The sequence below is a fragment of the Pinus tabuliformis genome, chromosome 9 (genome assembly GCF_031772625.1).
Source record: "Pinus tabuliformis cultivar Carrire ecotype Pingquan chromosome 9, CPIR1, whole genome shotgun sequence".
NCBI classification, from domain to species: Eukaryota; Viridiplantae; Streptophyta; class Pinopsida; order Pinales; family Pinaceae; genus Pinus; species Pinus tabuliformis.
This window is the reverse complement of record NC_142307.1, coordinates 542,549,916-542,570,343: the sequence shown is the minus strand read 5'-3', so window position 1 is coordinate 542,570,343 and position 20,428 is coordinate 542,549,916. Positions and strand designations below refer to the sequence as shown.

Here is a 20,428-nt window from a genome sequence, read left to right as displayed (position 1 = left end):
AAAGGAGATGAAGATGATTCTAAAATAGCATGTCGGCCTAGTCACAGGGTCAAGTCAACCTATTTTTGCATGGACATACCATTATATATAGGACTCAGCACCACTTTAAGCACAATTTGATCAAGCATCCGAGATAAAGAAAGAAGTGTGAGAGACAAAGAAGAATTGATCTGTTTTTAGGCAAATATACTTCACACGCACAAGGAGAATTCGTGATATCTACTGCAGAAGGAACTGAGCCATCACAGTGGCACTAGAACGTCAAATTAAGGAAGAAAAAGACAAGTTGATTCTCAAGCCGAATTGCAGGAGTCTCAATCTAAGCGAAGGAAATCAAGGAATAAATCTCTCACATGCGCTGCAACTAGGGTTTATGAAGAGCCTGAGGGTTGAAGGTCTGAATCAAGAAGCCGAAATCTGAAGGAAGCCAAGAACATAGTTGAAGCAAGTAGTTTGACCATCGTTGACTCAAGGAAGAAGAACTTGCTCAAAGAAGCCTTGTGACTTGGTCTTGGAGAGGTTAATAGGTCAAGAGTCTTGGTCTTGGAATTCATCACTTGAAGATTCTATAAGAAGAAGAATTTGTTTGGGTTTTCCACTCATGTTGGAGAGGTTTTGGCCTTGGCTAATTGCCTATATCTTGTGTCCTTTGTCTCATTGTTCTTTATGATTTGGTAGTTGTTTGATGAAGAAGATCACGTAATAATAATCAAGACAAGAAGAACATAATTAAGAAAAGTAAAAAGACTTCACAAGCAATTATCATCGCTAGAGAAATCACCTCTTGTCTCTGCCCTAGATTTCTCAACAAAACATCCAACACAAATTCACTTTTTAGGCAAAATTCTGCCCTAAAACCCTCACAGCTAATCCTAGATGCCCATGAACAAGGAAAACAAGACGAAGTTGATTACATGCTAGTGGTGGGATCACATCTTATTCATTTGCATGTGCATACAAGGTCATCATTGGAAGGGACCTTTCTCATATAAATCTGCCACATTTTCAGTTTTCTGCATGTTTGCAACAGCAATAACTAGATCATTTAGCATACATTTGCAACACTTTTGATTCTCATAGTGACTTCATTTGCGCAACTTGGATAGGCACTGGTCTTGGTCCTCCATCACCTTATTTTAATTTTTTACTATGCCACAATATCATGTTTTATTACAGCTAACTCTTTGTTTCACTCTGACCCTCTGTTGCCTACCTTTAGCAATCCTATCCTAGGGACACCCCCCTTGTACCAGAGGATACCTGGTCTAATTTGAGAAGAGGGTTGTGTGGTTACATTGACATCCCTCTTGAGCTTCCCTTTGGCTAGCACCAACCATGGATTTTGATCTCAAATGCTAGTTGGATCAGTAACAGGGTGTAATCTAGATGTGTGAACCATTGGTTAACCCAGCATCTAGGCTTAGAAGTTAGAAGTGTTAACTATTGATCAATCCAGAACCTAGGCTTTGGATCTACATGGCCATGCAACCATTACATGAATGTAGCAAGTAAATATTCAAGAGAAAAAATCATATCAAAGCTTATAATATAAAGACATATAGTTGAAAACTATAACATTGACATAAATCATTATGTAAACGAGCTCTATATGACTCCCATTCCTTGCTTACATATCAAATACAAACCAAAATTCAAATCCGCGAAGCACATTCATTCTATCATTTACAAAGCATAAGAAGACAAAACTATGGACTGGGATGAACACGAATTCTAAACCTCATGTTAAATTCATATAGAACCGATGTTTCAATCCTCTCTAGTAGTGTTTCAAGACCTTTAACTCTTGCATTCAGAATGCTGCCAGACGTATTCAGAATACCAGTGACTGGATAACTTGCCCGATCCATAGTATTCCTTTCTGAAAGTATCATCTCATTTAGTTCCTGTTTTGCAGACCCTACCTGTCAAAAGACCAAGGTATTGTCACAATGGCTACTCTACACTGGTAGCAGACATTTGTAAGAGAAGCTAGAACTCATCCAATGGATATATTTTGAGAAAAAGATAACACAAGAGCATGATGGGAGATCATTTAATCGTGTTTTACTTTTGGATATTAATGTTATATGCTATAGATGCATATATATTATACACAGAATATTAAACTTACTGCATGACCATCCTTCAAGAAGGGTAAGGCAGACTTAGAATTTAGCATAGGCATCTAGTATAACAACTTATTTTTAAAATTCTACTACCTTGAAGTTTCTTCAAATCAGTTTAAAAGATTGCACTGTTCTTGATCAGAATTCAACTCAAATTAAACATTTAAAAGGAACAAAAAGACAAGAAAAGAATACTAGTTCTGCCTTCGCTTATAGACTTGAACTTTAAATGTCAGCATCAATTTTAAACAACAGAAAGGAATAAAAAAAGAGGTTTCCAAAATCATTCTCTATCTGCACTTCCCCAATATACCATTTAATTTCAGAAAAAGCATCTGCAAATACTTTCAATAAATGATAGATGCATAGCAGTCTAGGAAACAGGCCTTCTTATCCATATCAAAGAAGCTACCACATTACTCAGTGCATTTAGTGCTGTGTTACATAAAGGATGAAAATTTAAACTACTATATAGTTTACCTCAACAACAAAAATACAAATTACTGAAGCCAGTTTCTAATGATTGATTTTTCTTTCGGATTAATCTCTTCACTGTCATCTCAAAGATTTATTTTTAGTATAGTCTACCTACTCAAGAAATAAATTTTCATCAGATTGAGAAAAGCATATGTGATATCAACGTCTATTTTCATTCATGTTTCCAGGAGATGAAGAAAAGGATGCCAAGCATAAAAAGAGTGCTATTTCAGTGCCAACTGATTAAGGCAGAAGCAAACCAGGTATTTGAAATAGACATGTAATCACAATTCCAAATGGCAAAATGTGGAGTACCATATTAACTTTGTTACTCCTGTACCAAGGACTGTTGGAAAAATGCAGTATGGAAGCTATTAATTTCAATTTTCCTTAACCTTAATAATTGCTTGTGAACTTTATTTGTCTTTTTGTTTTCTTTATTAGATCTTCTTCATCAAACAATTATCAAGAGCAAAATAGTAAAAATAGAGGACACAGAAATTAGGCACCAAGCTAGGGCAAAACCCCTCCAAGGGGAAAACCCAAAAATTCTCTTCTCGTTTTAATGAATATGCTTCAAATGAGACAATCAATACCCAAACCCAAGACCAAGTCCTCCTCCAAGTACCAAGTCAGACCTTCAAGAGAATCTTTCAATAGTATCAGATCAGCCATGCTCAATCCTACTTCAACTAGCTTCCAGCATCGACTTCAATCCCATCTTTGACCTTGAAACTTTGTCCCTGTTGTTGTTGCAGAAACCCTAATTCCAACACAAGACAATTCTTTGAGGAATCATCCTTTGAGCAAGACAGATCTTCCCAAGGTCAACGAGGTCAAAACAGAGTATTTGCTCTTCCAGCAACTTGATACTACAACTTGATCTTCCGTAATTCAGACCTGCAATTCCGGCCTTCCTGGACACTGCAGAAATGCTAGATTCTGAACGTGTGAGAGAGATAGAGCCCAAAAAAAGATTTTCTTCCTTCTTCTTGGATTCTCCTTGCCTTCTAGATCTTTGGTCTCCCTTTTCTTCCTTTCCCAACTTCAGAACGAACTTCTTCTTAAGAGATTGAACTTGTGTGTGAGAGTGTGTCATTTTCAACACACTTGGGATCTCTTCCTCTCTACTTGTCTTTGGGTTTTAGTAGGAGGAGAGATCCTAAGGGATAACGCTGCCCTAATCTAGAGGGCAGAAGCCGAAACTGTCGGGAACTGCCAAAACTGTCGAAACTACCGGAATAATCAGAACTGCCGAAACTGTCGGAACTGTCGGGAACAGCGGGAACTGTGGGAACTGCTGGGAACTATCGAAGCATCTGTCTCCGAAGGAGAGCAACATGCAAGGGACAACTAACTAACATTGGGACATTTGTATGGTACTTAGCAGCGAATACACCAAGCATGCAATGTTACAGCTAGCATGCAAGGGACAGCTAGCATGCAACAACAAGCATGCTAGGGACAACAAACAAGCATGCTAGGGACAACAAACAAGCAAGGGACAACAAGCAAGCAAGATGCAGCCAACACACAGGTCAGTATGGCAACATGGTGCAGCAATGGCACATAATGCAATACAGTGATGGGTACAATCATGATTAATGAAGCGTGATGAGATGCAGCATAGTGATGATGGGTGCAGCATGGTGCAGCGTGGTGAGGTGCAACATGATGACGAAATGCAGCACAACGATAGGTGAAGGAGTCACCTTGGAGAATCAGTTGAAGCAACATGTCTTCAACTGATCTCATGTATCATCTTCTTAGAGATGATCTATGCTCTTATCTAGATAAGTCGAAGTGTTGACTTCTGTTGTAAACGTACTATCTCTCTCTCTCTCTCTCTGTGCTGAACTATTGAAGAACATATAAGAAGAATTGATCAAGGGTTTCCCCACATTGGGGTTTGTCCCTAGCTAGCGCCACAACTTGTGTCCTCTTGTCTTGGCTTGCCCTCTGCAATTTATGTTTATGTTATATCTGCAGTTTACTTTAATACTGATGTGATTGCTAATCTAGAAAAGAAATTGAGCTAACTGTGAAAATTGAAATAAATTGCTCTAAGCATACAACATACCTAAAATTAACATGGTATGAGAGCTAAGGTGAAGAAAATGCCTAAGCAAGAGTGAAAGAGCAATCACCGAAGACAGTTGGGAAAGGACAAAAGCATTAGTTGATTCCTCATCCCTCTTCAAATTCATCGAGGGTGAAGTTGAAGCAGAGAATATTATCAGAATGGCGCAGCAAAACTTTCTGATGGCCTACCTAAAGATCACTTCACTGGGAAGTCTGGATCTAAGGGTGGAAGGAAAGGCAGATGCCTTGGTTGCAATAAGTTCGGCCATTATGCGAAGGAGTGTTTGAATGGCAGAGACACATCTCTTGATGAAGATAACAATCATTCCAAGGACATCTTCAATGATCAAAAGAATGACAAGTAATGCAAGTCATCAAGGAAATGGTTGACTCTTCAAAGAAAGCAAGAAACCCTAGGTATGAAGAATCAAATGTTGTTTTTGATAGGATAAAGAAGCGTTATCTTGTATTGGCCCTCTACTTCAGATTCTTTTGGAATCTGGCTTATTGATCGTAGTGCTTCAAGGCACCTCATCGGATAGAAGGGTGCTTTCTCGAATTTGGTAGAGACGGAAACAACCGTGGGATTATACTTGGAGTCGATGCCACCTATCCCGGAAAGGGTGTAGGGAATGTTACCCCTCAATTGAATGAGGGTAACTCTATTCATTTACAAGAATCTCTTTTATGTACCTAATCGCAAGAAGAACCTGGTGTCCATCTCAGAAATGGAAGTCAAAGGTTTTACAGTGGCATTCATCGATGGAAAGGTAAGTGTTAAAAAATAGAATTTTCAAAGATGCTTTTTCTCATGGGTTCAGGGTTGGCAATTTGTATCAAGTTGTAGGATGGTCCATTGGGGATCATGTCAATTGACATATCGCATCTATAACACCGAACGTCTACTTGTAGGGCCCTACCGAATGTGAGTCAGATGGTGATAGGGATGCTTGAATTTAAGAAGAACATGAAGGTACATGTCTGAGATGTACCTAAGGAAAATCTTATAAGGGGACCATTCCCTTCATGCAGCAGGTCCACAGGTTTGGAACAACCCGAGGAGTTTGAGATTCATGATCGGGAATCTCATGTATATAGGTGGAAGAAAGCCCTTTATGGCTTGAAGCAAAACACCCCAGGCGTAGTATGAGAGGATTGATAGCTGTCAGATGAAGCTGAGATTCACTAAGAGTGAGCCGATCCAAACCATTGTTTGAAGGTTGTGGATGATAGACCTCTCTACTAGCACCTTCTGAGGATGACCTATTTCAAACAGGTGCAGACCCTCTCACTTGCAGAAGTAAGAGGGAGTTGGATTCCGGATGTGGAATGGTAAACTGCAAACCCGTGACTACCTCGAGGATCTTAACTTTCAGAAGTTATATGATGATGATGTTGGACCAGATTTGGGAAATGCCTCTGACTTCCATAAACTCATTTGCATTGGTGCTCTTGGTGAACTTTCGTCTGGACATATGTTTTGCAGTTAGCATGGTGAGCTCATATTTGGTTGAGCCTCACTGGATTGGTGCTAAGAATATTCTGAAATATCTTCGGGGCACAATCTCTCATGGGTTGAGATACACTACCTAAAATATGAAACTGCATGATTATTCGAATGCTTACTGGGCAAGCAGTGTGGAGGATCACTAGAGCACTTCCCAGTGTTGGTTCTCTTTGGATTCTACTTCGATATCATGGATGAACAGGAAGCAGAAGTCGGTTGCTATAAGCGCCGCCGAGACCGAATACATAGCTACGAGTATGATCTCGTGTGAAGCTACATGGTTACAGAAGCTCTTAAGTAAGTTGTTTGTACACATTATGAATACCACTGTGATTCTCTGTGACAACCAGAGGGGCGTTTCGATTATTGAGGAATCTCGTATTCGATGATTGCTCCAGCAGATAGACATCAGATATTGCCTTATCTGGGATATGGTAAGTCGATGAGCGAGGAGGCTCCATCGCATTGAAACTGATGTACAGGTCGTAAACATTTTGTCAAAGCCCCGGGGAAAGGTCAAATCTGTGACTTTCCCGAACGACTTGGAGTCGTTGAGAGACCTTCTTATAAGGGTCCTGCATGTTGCATGCATTGAGCTCTAGGAGCTCATGGGGGCTTGAGGTACTTACTAGAGCAACATACGACCACAGGACAACTCATCCTCCCCTGGTGGTGCGCTATGTACAAGATGACAGGTTCAACCTTCCCCTATGATACCTCGTGGCAACTATGGAACAATATGATTAGTTCTCTTGTAAGCCGGGATGATTAGTTCTCCCGTGGAAATTGTGAAACAAGATGATTCGTTCTCCTGTGAGCTGGGATGATTAGTTCTCCCGTGGCAACTGTGGAACAAGATGATTAGTTCTCCTGTGGGTCGGGATGATTAGTTCTCCCATGGCAACTATGGAACAGGATGATTAGTTCTCTTGTGGGCCGGGATGATTAGTTCTCACATAGAAACTGTGAAACAGGATGATTGGTTCTCCTGTGGGCCGAGATGATTAGTTCTCCCGTGGCAACTATGGAACAGGATGATTAGTTCTCTTGTGGGCCGGGATGATTAGTTCTCCCATGGCGACTGTGGGGTAGGATGATTTGTTCTCCTATGGACAGGATGATTAGTTCTCCTGTCGAGGCATCCTACCCATTCAGTCCGGGACTCATGGGAATTACCTCTCATCTGATCAATAAGCAGGGAAATGGGGTTAGGGACGATAGTAGTACTATCGATGGACACATCGTTGTATCTACCGTACTCCCTAGGCTAGGATGACCTCCATTGATCTGGGATCAGTATGAGTGGTTTGAGACACTCTCTTGTGATATTGATCTAGGATCAATAAAACTGACTTCAGGCCAGTAAGAGTGATCTGGCACACTCTCTTCAAATGAAACTGACTTCGGGTCAGTAGAGAATGGTATGAGACATTCTCGATCAATTCTTCTTCTTCATGGTTCAGCAGAGCAGAGCGTAGAAGAGCAGTGCAAGGCATTGATGGCAGAGATAGTACAGTCGAACATATGGATCAACGGATGGAGTTCTCCCTAGTTGAGAGGGAGTGTTAAAATTGGCAACTAGGGCCAAACTCCGTGTGGGTCATCTTATTAATGGAAGCTGATATTTTTTTGGATCCCTCTCATCGAGAGGTGTAGAATTGATCTAAAGATCATCTGATTCTGATAAGTTTTCAATGAAATACAAATTTATTTGTTTTATGGGACAATTCGTCAAGGTCGGCCAACAACCAAATAAACCCCACTTGTGCTCAACGTTTTAGTATAAATAGAGGTGGCCTTCAAGTCATTTTCAACACACTTGGGATCTCTTTCTCTCTACTTGTCTTTGGGTTTTAGTAGGAGGAGAGATCCTAAGGGATAACACTGCCCTAATCTAGAGGGCAGAAGCTGGAACTGTCGGGAACTACTGGAACTGCCGAGAACTGCCGGAATTGTCGGAACTGTCGGGAACTGCCGGAACTGTCGGAACTGCCGAGAACTGCCGGGAACTGCCGAAATAGTCGGAACTGCTGGAACTATCAGAAACTGTCGGAACTGCCAGAAACAGCGGAAACTGCCGAGAACTGTCGGAACATCTATCTCTGAAGGAGAGCAGCATGCAAGGGACAACTAACTAACATTGGGATAGTTGTATGGTACTTAGCAGCAAATACACCAAACATGCAATGTTACAGCTAGCATGCAACAGCGAGCATGCTAAGGACAATAAGCAAGTAAGGGACAAGCAAGCAAGATGCAGCCAACACATAGATCAGTATGGCAACATGGTGCAGCAATGGCACATAATGCAACACAGTGATGGGTACAATCATGATTAATGAAGCGTGATGAGATGCAACATAGTGATGATGGGTACAGCATGGTGCAGCGCAGTGAGGTGCAACATGATGACGAAATGCAACACAACGATAGGTGAAGGAATCACCTTAGAGAATCAGTTGAAGCAACATGTCATCAACTGATCTCATGTATCATCTTCTTAGAGATGATCTATGCTCTTATCAAGATAAGTCAAAGTGTTGACTTTTGTTGTAAACGTACTCTCTCTCTCTCTACTGAACTATTGAAAAGAGCATATAAGAAGAATTGATCAAGGGTTTCCCCACATTGGGGTTTGTCCCTAGCTAGTGCCACATCTTATGTCCTCTTGTCTTGGCTTGTCCTCTGCGATTTATGTTTATGTTATAAACTTATATCTGCAGTTTACTTTAATACTGATGTGATTGCTAATCTAAAAAAGATATTGAGCTAACTGTGAAAATTGAAATAAATTGCTCTAAGCATAGAACATACCTAAAATTAACAAATATACTTCCAAATAGCAAAACAATATGTTAACCAAATAACCAAAAACAATTACATGATGACCTTCTCATCAAAGTATCAACATCCTCATGGTCCATCTCCACACGAATCTTCCTTCATGCATCAAAGTGCCCAAGGATCGAACTTGATTACCAAGTTACAATTTTCTTTTGAAGACTATACTGGATGTTGATCACTATTCTACATAATCTAGTGAGAAAGTCTTAATTCTTTATTCATTCTAGAGTAAGTCAAATTCTTCTTTTAAGCATCACATAATCATACTAAGCATATTACAAGATTTTGTACATATGAATCTTATCCAGGAGAAGAGTTACTTTCAATATGCATCAATCATCTAGCTATATGCCCTAAAATGAGCCTGCAACTTGACCAATTCCATTCCTTCATCCTTTAAGAGTATTGTTTCCATACTATATGGAATGTATACTAACCTTGTCATAATGCTTCTTCCAAGAACCTTCCAAAATTATGGTTCTTACAAGATCATGATGATCCACCTTACCAAAATGACTACCTCTAACAAAATGTTAGATAATGCTTGCATGAATATTATGCAAAACAGTCCAATTTTAAAGACTAAATGATTTCTACAAAGCAAATCTATTAAGTAGACTCTACATATGCTACTGCCACATGCTTTTATCTATGATGCCATACAAAATCAAAACTATTCTAGAATAAACAACAGTGCATACTATCCTAATGGAAAGACCAACTTCACAAAGAACCTGACAAAGAGGATGCCTTCTTTAATAGTAAAGATCTTTTATATCCTCTTTCTTCGGCTTCAAAAAAGAAAACCTATTATTGTTATTTTGTAGCATGGGTTTCATGCTCTAGGACATTTTATTTATAGGTCAAGCACCCATTGAGTGCTTCTAGGGATTTGTCATAAAGTCTAAGAGTCAAAGAAGTCATTATCATATGTAAAGACCCTATTGGGAAATTTGTATCATGTAAAGAGAATTTATGTAAATCAAAAAGTGTTAAATGTCCTCCTCCAAGACCAAGTCGCCCTACAAGAAGGTTAATCGGTCTACAGAAGACAAGTTAGACTCATGAAGGGCAACTTGACCTCACAAAGAAGCCTATATATATAGAAGCTCGACCTCATTTGAAAGACCACCAAGAAGTTCGTACAAGGATAAGAAAGAAATCCAAAAGACAAGCAAAGAAGAGAAGAAACGATTGAAGGAAGAGTGAAGTGTCCAAGGATTGTTTTAGGGCTTACATCATTCCACACATGCAAAGTTAGGGCCTCATTTTTATTGCTGCAAGAACTGAATTACATTCACCTCAAGACGCCGAGTTTTATCTTAAAAGGAATCAAGTTTGCAAGCCGAAAATCTAAGAAGAGGAGAAGATCCAGCAAAGGGGAGGAGTCAAATCTGCCCTAAAATCAGTCACACGTGCAAAACTGTAGAGATTGCAAGAGGCCTAAAATTCTAGACCTGAAGCAGAAATTGAGAATCTATATTGTTGCCCATGGCCCTATCACTTCCACGTTCGCATTTGTACAGCAGCTCCCTCTACATCCATGTTGCTGCTAGTCCATCCTCTCAGCACTGCATCTGCATTGCATCCCCTCTCATCATGCTACATCCTGATGCCCATAGCACTGCCACTACTAACTGTTGTACTGCAACTCAGTTACTGAGAAGTAAGTAACTGATCCACCCAACTCTGACATCCCTGTCAGGCTAGAGACACTCCTGATGTTGAAGCTCCCTTTGCCGCTAACAAGTGCTTCCTCTACTGACCTTTGTGTTGCTGCAACAACTCCCTACATCTCGCACTATTGCACACCTCTCTGTGCCATCCTGCACTAGTGCAACACTCCCGTGCCTCTCGCACTGTTGTAGCCTGCTAGCCTCGCGTTGTCCGGGGACTCCTGCACTGTAGCACTCTCTGTCGCTTCATCTGCATCCGTCTCTACCGACATTCGCTAGTCCTGCTACTCCTCTTTAGGGCTCCCGTAGAAAGGTATAATCCAAGAGGTTGGGTACCTCAAGGATCCTGCCCCTCATCGCCTCTAGTCCGTCTGACTACAACTCGATGTCTCCCTACTTCTTCTCAAGTGGCACATGAGCACTCATGGCGCAATCGTCATCCTCCTCGACTTCTTTCTCCACCCTCGCTAGTGCTACCTTGGTCTCAGAAGCCTCTCCCTTACTCTTCTTCCTAGGACTCTGGTTCACAAAATGACCTCGTTCCCCACAATGGAAGGACTTGACCTTGGAGAGGTCCTTCTTCTTTCTTTTCTCCTGCTTTCCTGCATTCTAGAGTCACATCCTCTTCTTCCTCCTTGATTCTGACCCCTTTGTCGCTATTCCCTGCCTTGGTCACCCGTCTGATCTCTTCTTGACGAAGAGTCGCCCACAGTTCCTCCCAATCCGTAAGGCTTGTCCTGCCCAATATGTTCTAGACAAATACCTCCCAATCCTCTGAGATTGTGTTCAATGCGGTCCTCACCATCAATTCCTGATCGGGCGTGGCACCTATGGAAGTTAGTTGGTCACAGATCTCCTTCAGTCGACCGAGGAAGACATCTATCTGCTCTCCCTTCTGCATCTGGTATGACCGCAGCTGATTTTCAAGTAACATCTTCCTCTGCACGGAAGTATGCTGGTACAATTTCTTCAGGGCCTCCCACATCTCATTTGTCGTATCCTTTTCGGCAATATGCGGCACCACATGATCCTTGACCCCATCAAGGATGATGCACTTCGCCCTGGCCATTGCCTCCTCATACTTCTCATTTTCAGTTGGGTCAACTGGGATCGCTATTGTTTTCAAGGCAAAGTCCTTGATGCCATATCTGCCTAGAATGGACAAGATCCTGGCCTTCCAGACCACAAAGTTGGATGCTCCGTCCAACCTACCGTAATCTCTCAATCCATTTACAGCCATCTCATAGCTCTTCTTTCGACTCCTCTGATTCTCTCTACTTCCCTCCTGGAAGTCCTTTGTTCGACTCCTGCTGAGTCTCTCAACTTCTCGCCTAGAAGTTCTTGGTTCAACTCCCTCTGAGTCTTGACTTCCCTTCTGGAAATCCCTCTGCCAACGTCAAATTGCCCCACTCTGATCGTTTGTGCAACTGCACCACTGATCCGGATTCCTTGGCTAGAAATCCGCCTTGGTAGCAACTCCCTCCACCTTGGTCTTGCCCTGTTAGGTACTGTACTGACCACAGTACCCCACCAGCTTCGCTCCGCAAACTACCCACAGCCTCCTATGCCCCAACAACTGAAGGATTGAGCCACTTGGCTCTGCGCCATCCCGGCATTGGCAAATTAGCTCCCTCAACCAACTGCGTCAGCCCTCCTAGCCTTTATGTGGCTTTGTGTGAGCCTGATTTTGCCTCCCACAGCCTCTGCGCTAGCCTCTCCCTGGCCCGGACTAATGACGCATTCTCTCTGCGTCACTCCTTCCTTTGTCGCCTTCTGCATCGATCAGCTCCGTCACTCGGGACAGCTGAATCTGTTGTCACTGCTCTGCTAGCTTGATGCCTTCAGTTATCCTGTGATCTGCAACCACACTTTAATTATTTTAATATTTCCCAAACCGGTTAGAATCTACCCAAACCATTTTTGGGTGTTCGAGATCTCATGTGCTTTAGCCTATCCACCAATTTTCATGGCTAGATCACATCTGATACTACCCCAAATCAACAATGTGTCCCTTCTATTTGGACACTCCCTTGCATAGTGGCCAAACTTATCGCAAACAAAGCACCTACCCTTCCTTCCACCTTAAATCTAGGCTTTCCACTGAAATGAACTTTAGACCCTTCATTGTTTCTCCTTTTGGCATGAGCGGAGAAAGCAGTGGGGTTGCCTCTATTAGAAGGCATCTCTTGCTCCACCATTCTTGTCTCTTCTTGAATGCATCTCGACATCAATTCTTCAAACCCTAGAATTCGATCATTATTGAGAATAGTGGTTCTAAATATATACCACTCGAGTGGGATTCCTCCAAGGGTAGTGACGGTAAGTTCCCGGTCAGGAATGACCTCTCCAATCGAAAGTAGATCATTCTTGATCTCAGTGATCCTTAAGAAGTAGGATTGAATATCCTCGTCCTTGACCTTCTTAATATCCTTCTGTTAGTGTCAGTCTTTCCAGCCTTCCTCTAGTGATCAAATATGCTCTTACAAAGTGATTTTGAAGTGTCAAGGTCAAATTTTGTCATTTCAGTGAGTCTTCAAGCAAAATTTGGTCACTAGGCATTAGGTCTAGGGTTTGCTTTCACACTTTTGAAAGTTGTCCAAATGGCGGTCCATGTCATCATTTAGCTGAGTCTATCATCATTCATAGGGTTGTCATTATCATGTCAGTGTCTAATGAGTCATTTTACACCTTATTCATGCTTCAGTTGCACCTAGGCAAGCTCATTTCCCTCTCCTAGGGTTTTGATGGCAATTTCTCTTGGATGGTCAAATCATCGGCAAAATTTGTTTCCAGATGTTCATACACCTTCCCTTATCCTTCATGTACCTTATCAAATGCTTCCCATCACTGAGATCCCCCAAATTCCTCATTTTTGCACAAACCCTAGTTTCTAGCTACAACCTGGCAATTTTCTAGGTTGGATCTGTGTTTTGCCCTTTTGGACCCCTTCCCCTCACTCGATCTCCACGATTCCACTTTCCCCTACTTCCTAACATCCCTCCCTACTTCCAAAAATTTCCCCAAGAATTTAGAAGCCCCCTATCCCCTTCATTTCGCTTCATTTCGACAAAATCTCTTGTTTCACACATCGGGACAAGTCGCATTCAAATGATGTTCCAGAGCAATAAAAGATGAATTTTGGAAAACTGAGAGAGGTTTTTTTCCACAACATGCCAAAGAAGAAAAACCTCCTTCACTTTTTGCACAGGTATCATGGTTTTAGAGAAATGTCAAAATTACAATCACCGGATCCAAGGCGGTTGGCCAAGACACAAAAAAGGAGAAAGAGGCCCGATCCCCTCCATATCTTGGCTGAGGCCTCACTGAAGGATCAAGGCACTCAATAGCCTAGCCACAGCTCAAATCCCAAAAAAATTTGAGAATTTTGGGTAATTTTGGCAATTTTTGGAAATTTACAGGTTTTGGCTCCTCAACGGGTCTCACCCCCGGTGAGACCCTTTGTCATGGCAACTCCTTTTCACAAAAACTCAGCATTTCCTGACTTTTTATGCAAAGTTACATATGCCCATGGATGGACTTGAGTTTTTATGGAGTTTTGGGCCTCCAAAAGGTCAAAATACATGAAAAATTTGACTTTCTACCACTTTTTTGAACTGCAGAAAGCTGTCTTGGGAGAATTGGTTTTTGACAGGGCAAATGAACTCCAAATTGAAAAATTCCAGTTGGGTTGGAAAGTAGACTCAAAGACCTTTCCAACGAGCTATCCTGCACCCAATTCTGACACCTGCAAGTGCCTCAAACAGAGCTCCCAATGTGTGCGACCCGTTGAGAAGATGTGCGCGACCCGTTGAGCAGACTTTGCCAGATTTCACTCTACAGCTCGGAAAAGCACAGTTTGACTTGGTTTGACTTTTTGGGGTTGAAGATGATTATCTTTGATGTAATTATTGTAACTCTAAGACACTTTTACTCTTGTTTAACACTTCTAGAAGATTCATTCATGTCAAGGGTAAATATTTAATGAATGGATTGGTTTCCTAGTTTATAGAGGCAAGTTGTTTTGACTGCCTAGATTTTAGTGCTCAGTTTAGAATTGGTTGAAACAGCTCTTAGAAGGATGAGCTCGACCCATGGAGGCAGGGAAAGAGGTTAGATCATCTATATTATGTACTTTCTTACTCATTTTCATGGTTGGACTCTTGAGGGAGAAGCTATCATTGTATTATCACTTGTATCTCTGCAATTTTTGGCTAAGGAAGACCAGGGTTTTGCAGTCATCTTTGGGATTCTTGTGGACTCATGTGTTGATGGTGTGTTTCTTCATGTTCTTGTAAGCTTTGTTATGTGATTCATTTCCTTTCTTTACTGCTGCACATTAAACAAATGAAGTGTTAAAGTATGAATTCATGCTAGCCATGCTCTGCTTTTAAATTTGTTTAATTTCAATGTTTTCTTCTGTCTAAAGAGAATTCAAAGTGATTGTTTGCTCTCTTTAGCTCCTCATCTTTCATTCCTCACCATTCATTTCAGTTAAAGGCATCAATACAGGCTCCTACCTCGCCCCAAAGACTCCCCTGCAGAAACTGTGTCAAATCCCCGCACCCTAAATTGCAGCTCTTCAATTTGCCACCAAAAACCCCAAAAATCCCCAAATCAACCTTTATAATCAGTTTACTAGCCTAATATCAGTGTTACCTTGTTGGTCATCTCATCCCATTGAAGATTTGCCGAGATCGACCGGAGAGAGTCTTCTCCTGCCCCGTAGGGCTAGCTACGAGGCTGAATGGTTTGATGTAGCCTTGAGGTTTACCTTTCTCAGCCTGAGGTGAAATTTCAAGCGCTAACACCTTCAACTTATTTTTGAGAGATAAAATTTGATTAGCATCACTAACCTTGAACATGCTAACCAACCTATCATAGATCTCCTTGGAGGTGTTCAAATCGGAGATGTAGGAAACCAGACGCTTGTCAATGGAATCTCTGATAATCTTCTTCGCTTTAAATTCAACCTTATTGTACTTGGACTTTTGTAGCAGTCGATGCATTTGAAGGACGCTCAGGGATTTTACCCTTCACACAATCCAACACTTCTTGTTCTTCCAAGGTCAGATCGAGAGACATTTTCCATCCATGATAGTCAGACTTTTCACAGAGCTTGTCTTCAGCCAGGAAGTGGGATGAGGAGCCCATTGAGCCTTTTGTCCTTGTCCAACTATCTTCGGTGATTGCTCTTTCACTCTTGCTTGGGCTTTGTCTTCACCTCAGCTCTGATCCCATGTTAATTTTTGGTATGTTCCATGCTTAAGAAAAATTTACTTCAATTTCTTTATTAGCCCAAGATCAATATCCAGTTTAGCAATCACATCAGCATGATAGTAAAATGCAGATAAAACATAAACATAAATAGTAGAAGACAAGCCAAGACAAGAGGACACAAGATGTGGCATCAGCCAGGGACAAACCCCAAAGTGGGGAAACCCTTGATCAATTCTTTTTATATTCTTCAATAGTTCAGCGGAGAGAGATAGTATAAATTTACAAATCTGATAATTTATGACAGCAGCAAAAAAACCCTAAATAGAAAAGTCAACGCTAGTCAAACAGGGCAAATTCTTCCTCTAAGCAGCTCGGTCAAACCCAATCAACTTCGGCCTCCAACAGCAAACCCAAATAGTCCAAAACAATCCGAAAAACTCAGTCAAAGTCTAGTCAAGTGAAGTCAAACTGTAACCAGCAACTAGGGCAGTCAACCCTGGTCAAACCAGAGGTCAAATCACCTCGGTTTCTATGCCCATATTTGTGGCTTGTGAAGGAGAAGATGCTTCACCCAAAGCACAGTCAAAGGGAGGTCAACGCTAGTCAATGTAGCCCAAAAAAACAGTGTTCTGAAATTTGGTCAACGCAGTCAAACAGCTAAACAGAAAGAGTCCTTCCTCTGCACGTGTGAGAGGTTGTTGCCCAGATTAGTGTACCCAATCAAGTGAGGAGAGAGAGATGTGATGAGATGAGATGATGAAATAATGCCTTGAGGCCTCCTCCTTTTGTATGCAATGTTGAGGATGAACTAGGGGTAAAAATGCATGTTTTGATAGTTGGCCGACCTTGATAATTTGACAATAACACAAATAAATTCATATCTTCATTTTTCCATGTCAGAATCGGATGATCTTTAGATCAATCCTACATGTCTCATAGAGAGGAATCCAAGAAAAATATCAGTTGTCATAAATAAGGTGACCCATATGGAGTTTGGCCCTAGTTGCCAATTTTAACAAATTCATTTGGAGAAATTCACTTCTCTCAAGCAAGTTTAATATCTAGAAGAAATAGTTGGAAAAGTGCATAGGGAAGGAAGACAAAAGTAGTGCGAAGTTGGAGAAAGAGAAAGAAAAAGGAAAAATAGAAATTGTAGGCTACTCTCTCTCTCTCTCAGGTGGATTCCTCTAGGAGATCAAAGTCTCTCTTGTTAGGTCGAAGTTGTTGTTGTTGTTATTGCTGCCTATTGTTGGTTCGAAGTTGCTACTACAAGTTGTTGCTGCTAGGTCGTAGTTGCTATTGAAGGGTTATCATCTGCAAGAAGGAAGAAAGGGCTGATTTGGTGTGGAGTCGTCTTTGTCTAGGTTAAGAGTCTTGGATTATCTTGTAAGACTATTGAAGGAAGAATTGTTGACTGGGTTTTCCCCTAGATAGCGGTTTTGCCCTGGTAGTCCGCCTATATCTGGTGTATTTGTGCTATTCTTTTGGTAATTGCTTAATGAACTCAAAGATAAAAAAAGAACATAAAAATAAAGGAATCACAAGTAATTATCTATATAAGAAAAGTTTTCTACCTTTCTGATTTTCTAAAACGAGGGGCCTGCTTCAGACCATACAAGGCCTTCTTCAATTTGCAAACATGTGTCTCACTATTGTGAACCTCAAAACCTTGAGGTTGTTCAATGTAAACTTCTTCTTCAATGACCCCATTTAGAATGGTTGTTTTGACCAATGTTGCATGACTCGTACTCATATAAGACTCATCACAGCATTAACTTGTCGACTTGTATAAGACTCGGCAACAACCCTTATAAGACTCGTATAATGCTCGTCAAAATACAAAAAAACATTAATATATGGTAAATTTAAAGCACAAAAAACAAACTAATGACAATTCCAATCCTTATAAGTTATAAAAACCACAATATATGCAATAATTCATAACATCATCTCATATCTATAAAAGTACAACATAACATATTCGATTTTTGTAAGCAAAACATTTAGATACTAAATAAGAAAAGGACTCATGATTCCATAATTAAAATCAAAAATGTCAACAAAGTTCAAAATTCAAATACATGTCATAAATGATAAATGATTGTCTCATAACAATCTTGAGTCTCATCACTCATGGACGACCACGCCTACAATAAGCCCTCGTGGAGCTAGTGCTAACATCAGAAGGCTAAAGCAACCGTGGAGCAGGTGTATTTGGCGTCTCCATTTGAGATGGCAAACTAGAGAGATCCTCAGTCTCTTCATTAAGCCAACTCAAATCAAGGGCCTCCTCCTCCACAACCCAATCAGACTCTAAATCAATAGTATCCAATAAAATTGGATCTTTATCCTTTGGCTGCACTTGTTTTGTGAGCATTCGAAGGTTGTAGTAGATGAAAACTAACTTCTCCAACCTCTCATGCTCCAACCTGTTGATTTGGGGTAGCATCGGATATGCTTTAGCCACAAAAATTAGTGGAGAGGCTCAGGCACATGAGATCTCCAATGCCCATAAAGGGTTTGGGCAGATTCTAAACAGTTTGGGAGATATTAAAATAATTAATATTTTTAATGGAGTCCCTAAGTCTAGGTCTAAACTTAGGGAAAATATAATATTAATGTGAATTAATATAAAACTGTATTAGAATGGTCCATAAGTCATGGATCAAGCCTAATCTAATCTTAGTCGTTAATTAGGGACTTAATCTCGGCCGTTGATTTTTCAATGAGAAAAGTATAAGAGGAGGCTTGAGGGTCACTTGGAGAACACACCAAGAGATCAAGATTTCGACTTTTTGGGGCTAGGTTTGCTGAGAAAGTTGAGAGAGTGATCAGAGTTGTCGCTGAGGGGCAGTGAACACAGAAGTAGAGAGGCAGAGATAGCACCAAGAGGATCAGCGCAGTAGCTGGAGAGAGGGACGCAGAAGTAGCCAAGGGTTTACGCAGAGGCAACCAGGAGTTGCGCAGTGCCTCAGAGGGCTAGCACGGGTGACGCAGAGGGCCAAATGGCTGCCGCAATGCCTCCAGAGGCTGACACAGTTCAAGCCGGAGTGACGCTAGGCTAACGTTGGGCCAGAGAGAGGCTGACGCAGTCCCCAGAGGCTGACGTTGGGGTTTCATGGGGCAGATTGGAGTTGTGGAGCTACCGGGGTTTCCGTCGGAATATCTACTTCCGAGTAGAGAGGTACTACTGCCGAGATTTTTCTCTATTGGGTGAGCCGGATTTGGCACCCATATTGTATTCTAAAACTGCTTAAGAAATCAAACCCTGAGATAGCTGCACCAATTTTCCCGCATTGGGTTTTTCCGGGAACATTAGTCCAAAAACAATGGTGTCACTTGTGTGCTTGTTTCTATTTCCTTCAGTTGATGATCTGTAATGTGTTGAGCATGCATTTGTATTTATTTCCAATATTTACATGGTAAATAACTTGTTAATTAACAGAACAAGTAGGTAGGAATAAATCAGTAAAGTGCATGAAGGGTTTCTAATGTGTCAAACCTAAAAATTCCAACATGATATCAGAGCTTGGTTGCATATCACAGGAGAACTGAGGACATCAACCAGACAGAGCAGCAGCAACAGAAAACAGTTGTCCCAAGTGACAGAAGTTGTTCCTAGCAAAATAGTAGCAAGGAAGGGGTGACGCAGTGCCTGCATCATCAAGATTGGGCCAAGAAGAGGCAGTGCAGAGGCTGAGGGAGGCAAAGGCAGGCTCACGCAAAGCCACGCAGAGGCCAGGAGGGCTGACGCAGTTGGCTGAGGAGGCTAATTTGTCAGTGTTGGGATTGCGCAGAGCCTAGGAGCTCTAACCTTCAGTTTGTTGGGGTGGTTGTGGGTAAGTTGTAAAGTGGAGTTGGTGGGGTACTGTAGTCATAACAGTACCTAACAGGGCAAGGCCAAGGTAGAGGGAGTTGTTGCCAAGGCAGTTTTCTAGCCAAGGAATCCAGATCAATGTTGTTGTTGCACAGATGATTAGAGAGGGGCATCTCGACATTGGCAGAAGGGTTTCCAGGAGGGAAATCGAGGCTCAGAGGAGTCATACCAAGAACTTCCAGGAGGGAAGTAGAGGAGCAACGACATGGCACTACACAGAGTAATAGACTAGGACAGACTGGACGGAGCCTCAAACTTCGTAGTCTGAAAGGCCAGAATCTTATCCGTACTAGACAGGAATCGTGTCAAGCACTTCGGCTTGAGGACGATAGCTATCCCAGTTGACCCGGCTGATAACGACAGGTATGAGGATGCAATAGCGAGGGCTATGAGTATCATCATTGACAGGGTCAAGGATCCCATAGTACCACATATTGTCGACAAAAACATGACATAGGAGATGTGGGAGGCCCTGACCAAGTTGTATCAGCATACTTCCGTGCAAAGGAAGATGCTATTAGAAAATCAGTTGAGATCATACCAGATGAAGAAGGAAGAACAGATCGACCCATTCCTCGGTCGATTGAAGGAGATTTAGGATCAGCTGACTTCCATAGGGGCA

At 41.6% G+C, this 20,428-nt stretch overlaps 1 protein-coding gene across 5 annotated transcripts in view; it reads right to left on the bottom strand.

The window, feature by feature from the left end:
- Positions 1 to 20,428, bottom strand: part of LOC149149662 (uncharacterized) — a 483,557-nt gene that overhangs the window by 221,271 nt on the left and 241,858 nt on the right. For all 5 annotated transcript variants that reach the window (XM_089439017.1, XM_089439016.1, XM_089439019.1 and 2 more), the window contains one exon: positions 1,738 to 1,922. In XM_089439017.1, coding sequence (XP_089295143.1) covers positions 1,738 to 1,922 — 185 coding nt within the window. The remainder of the gene's footprint in view (positions 1 to 1,737; positions 1,923 to 20,428) is intronic.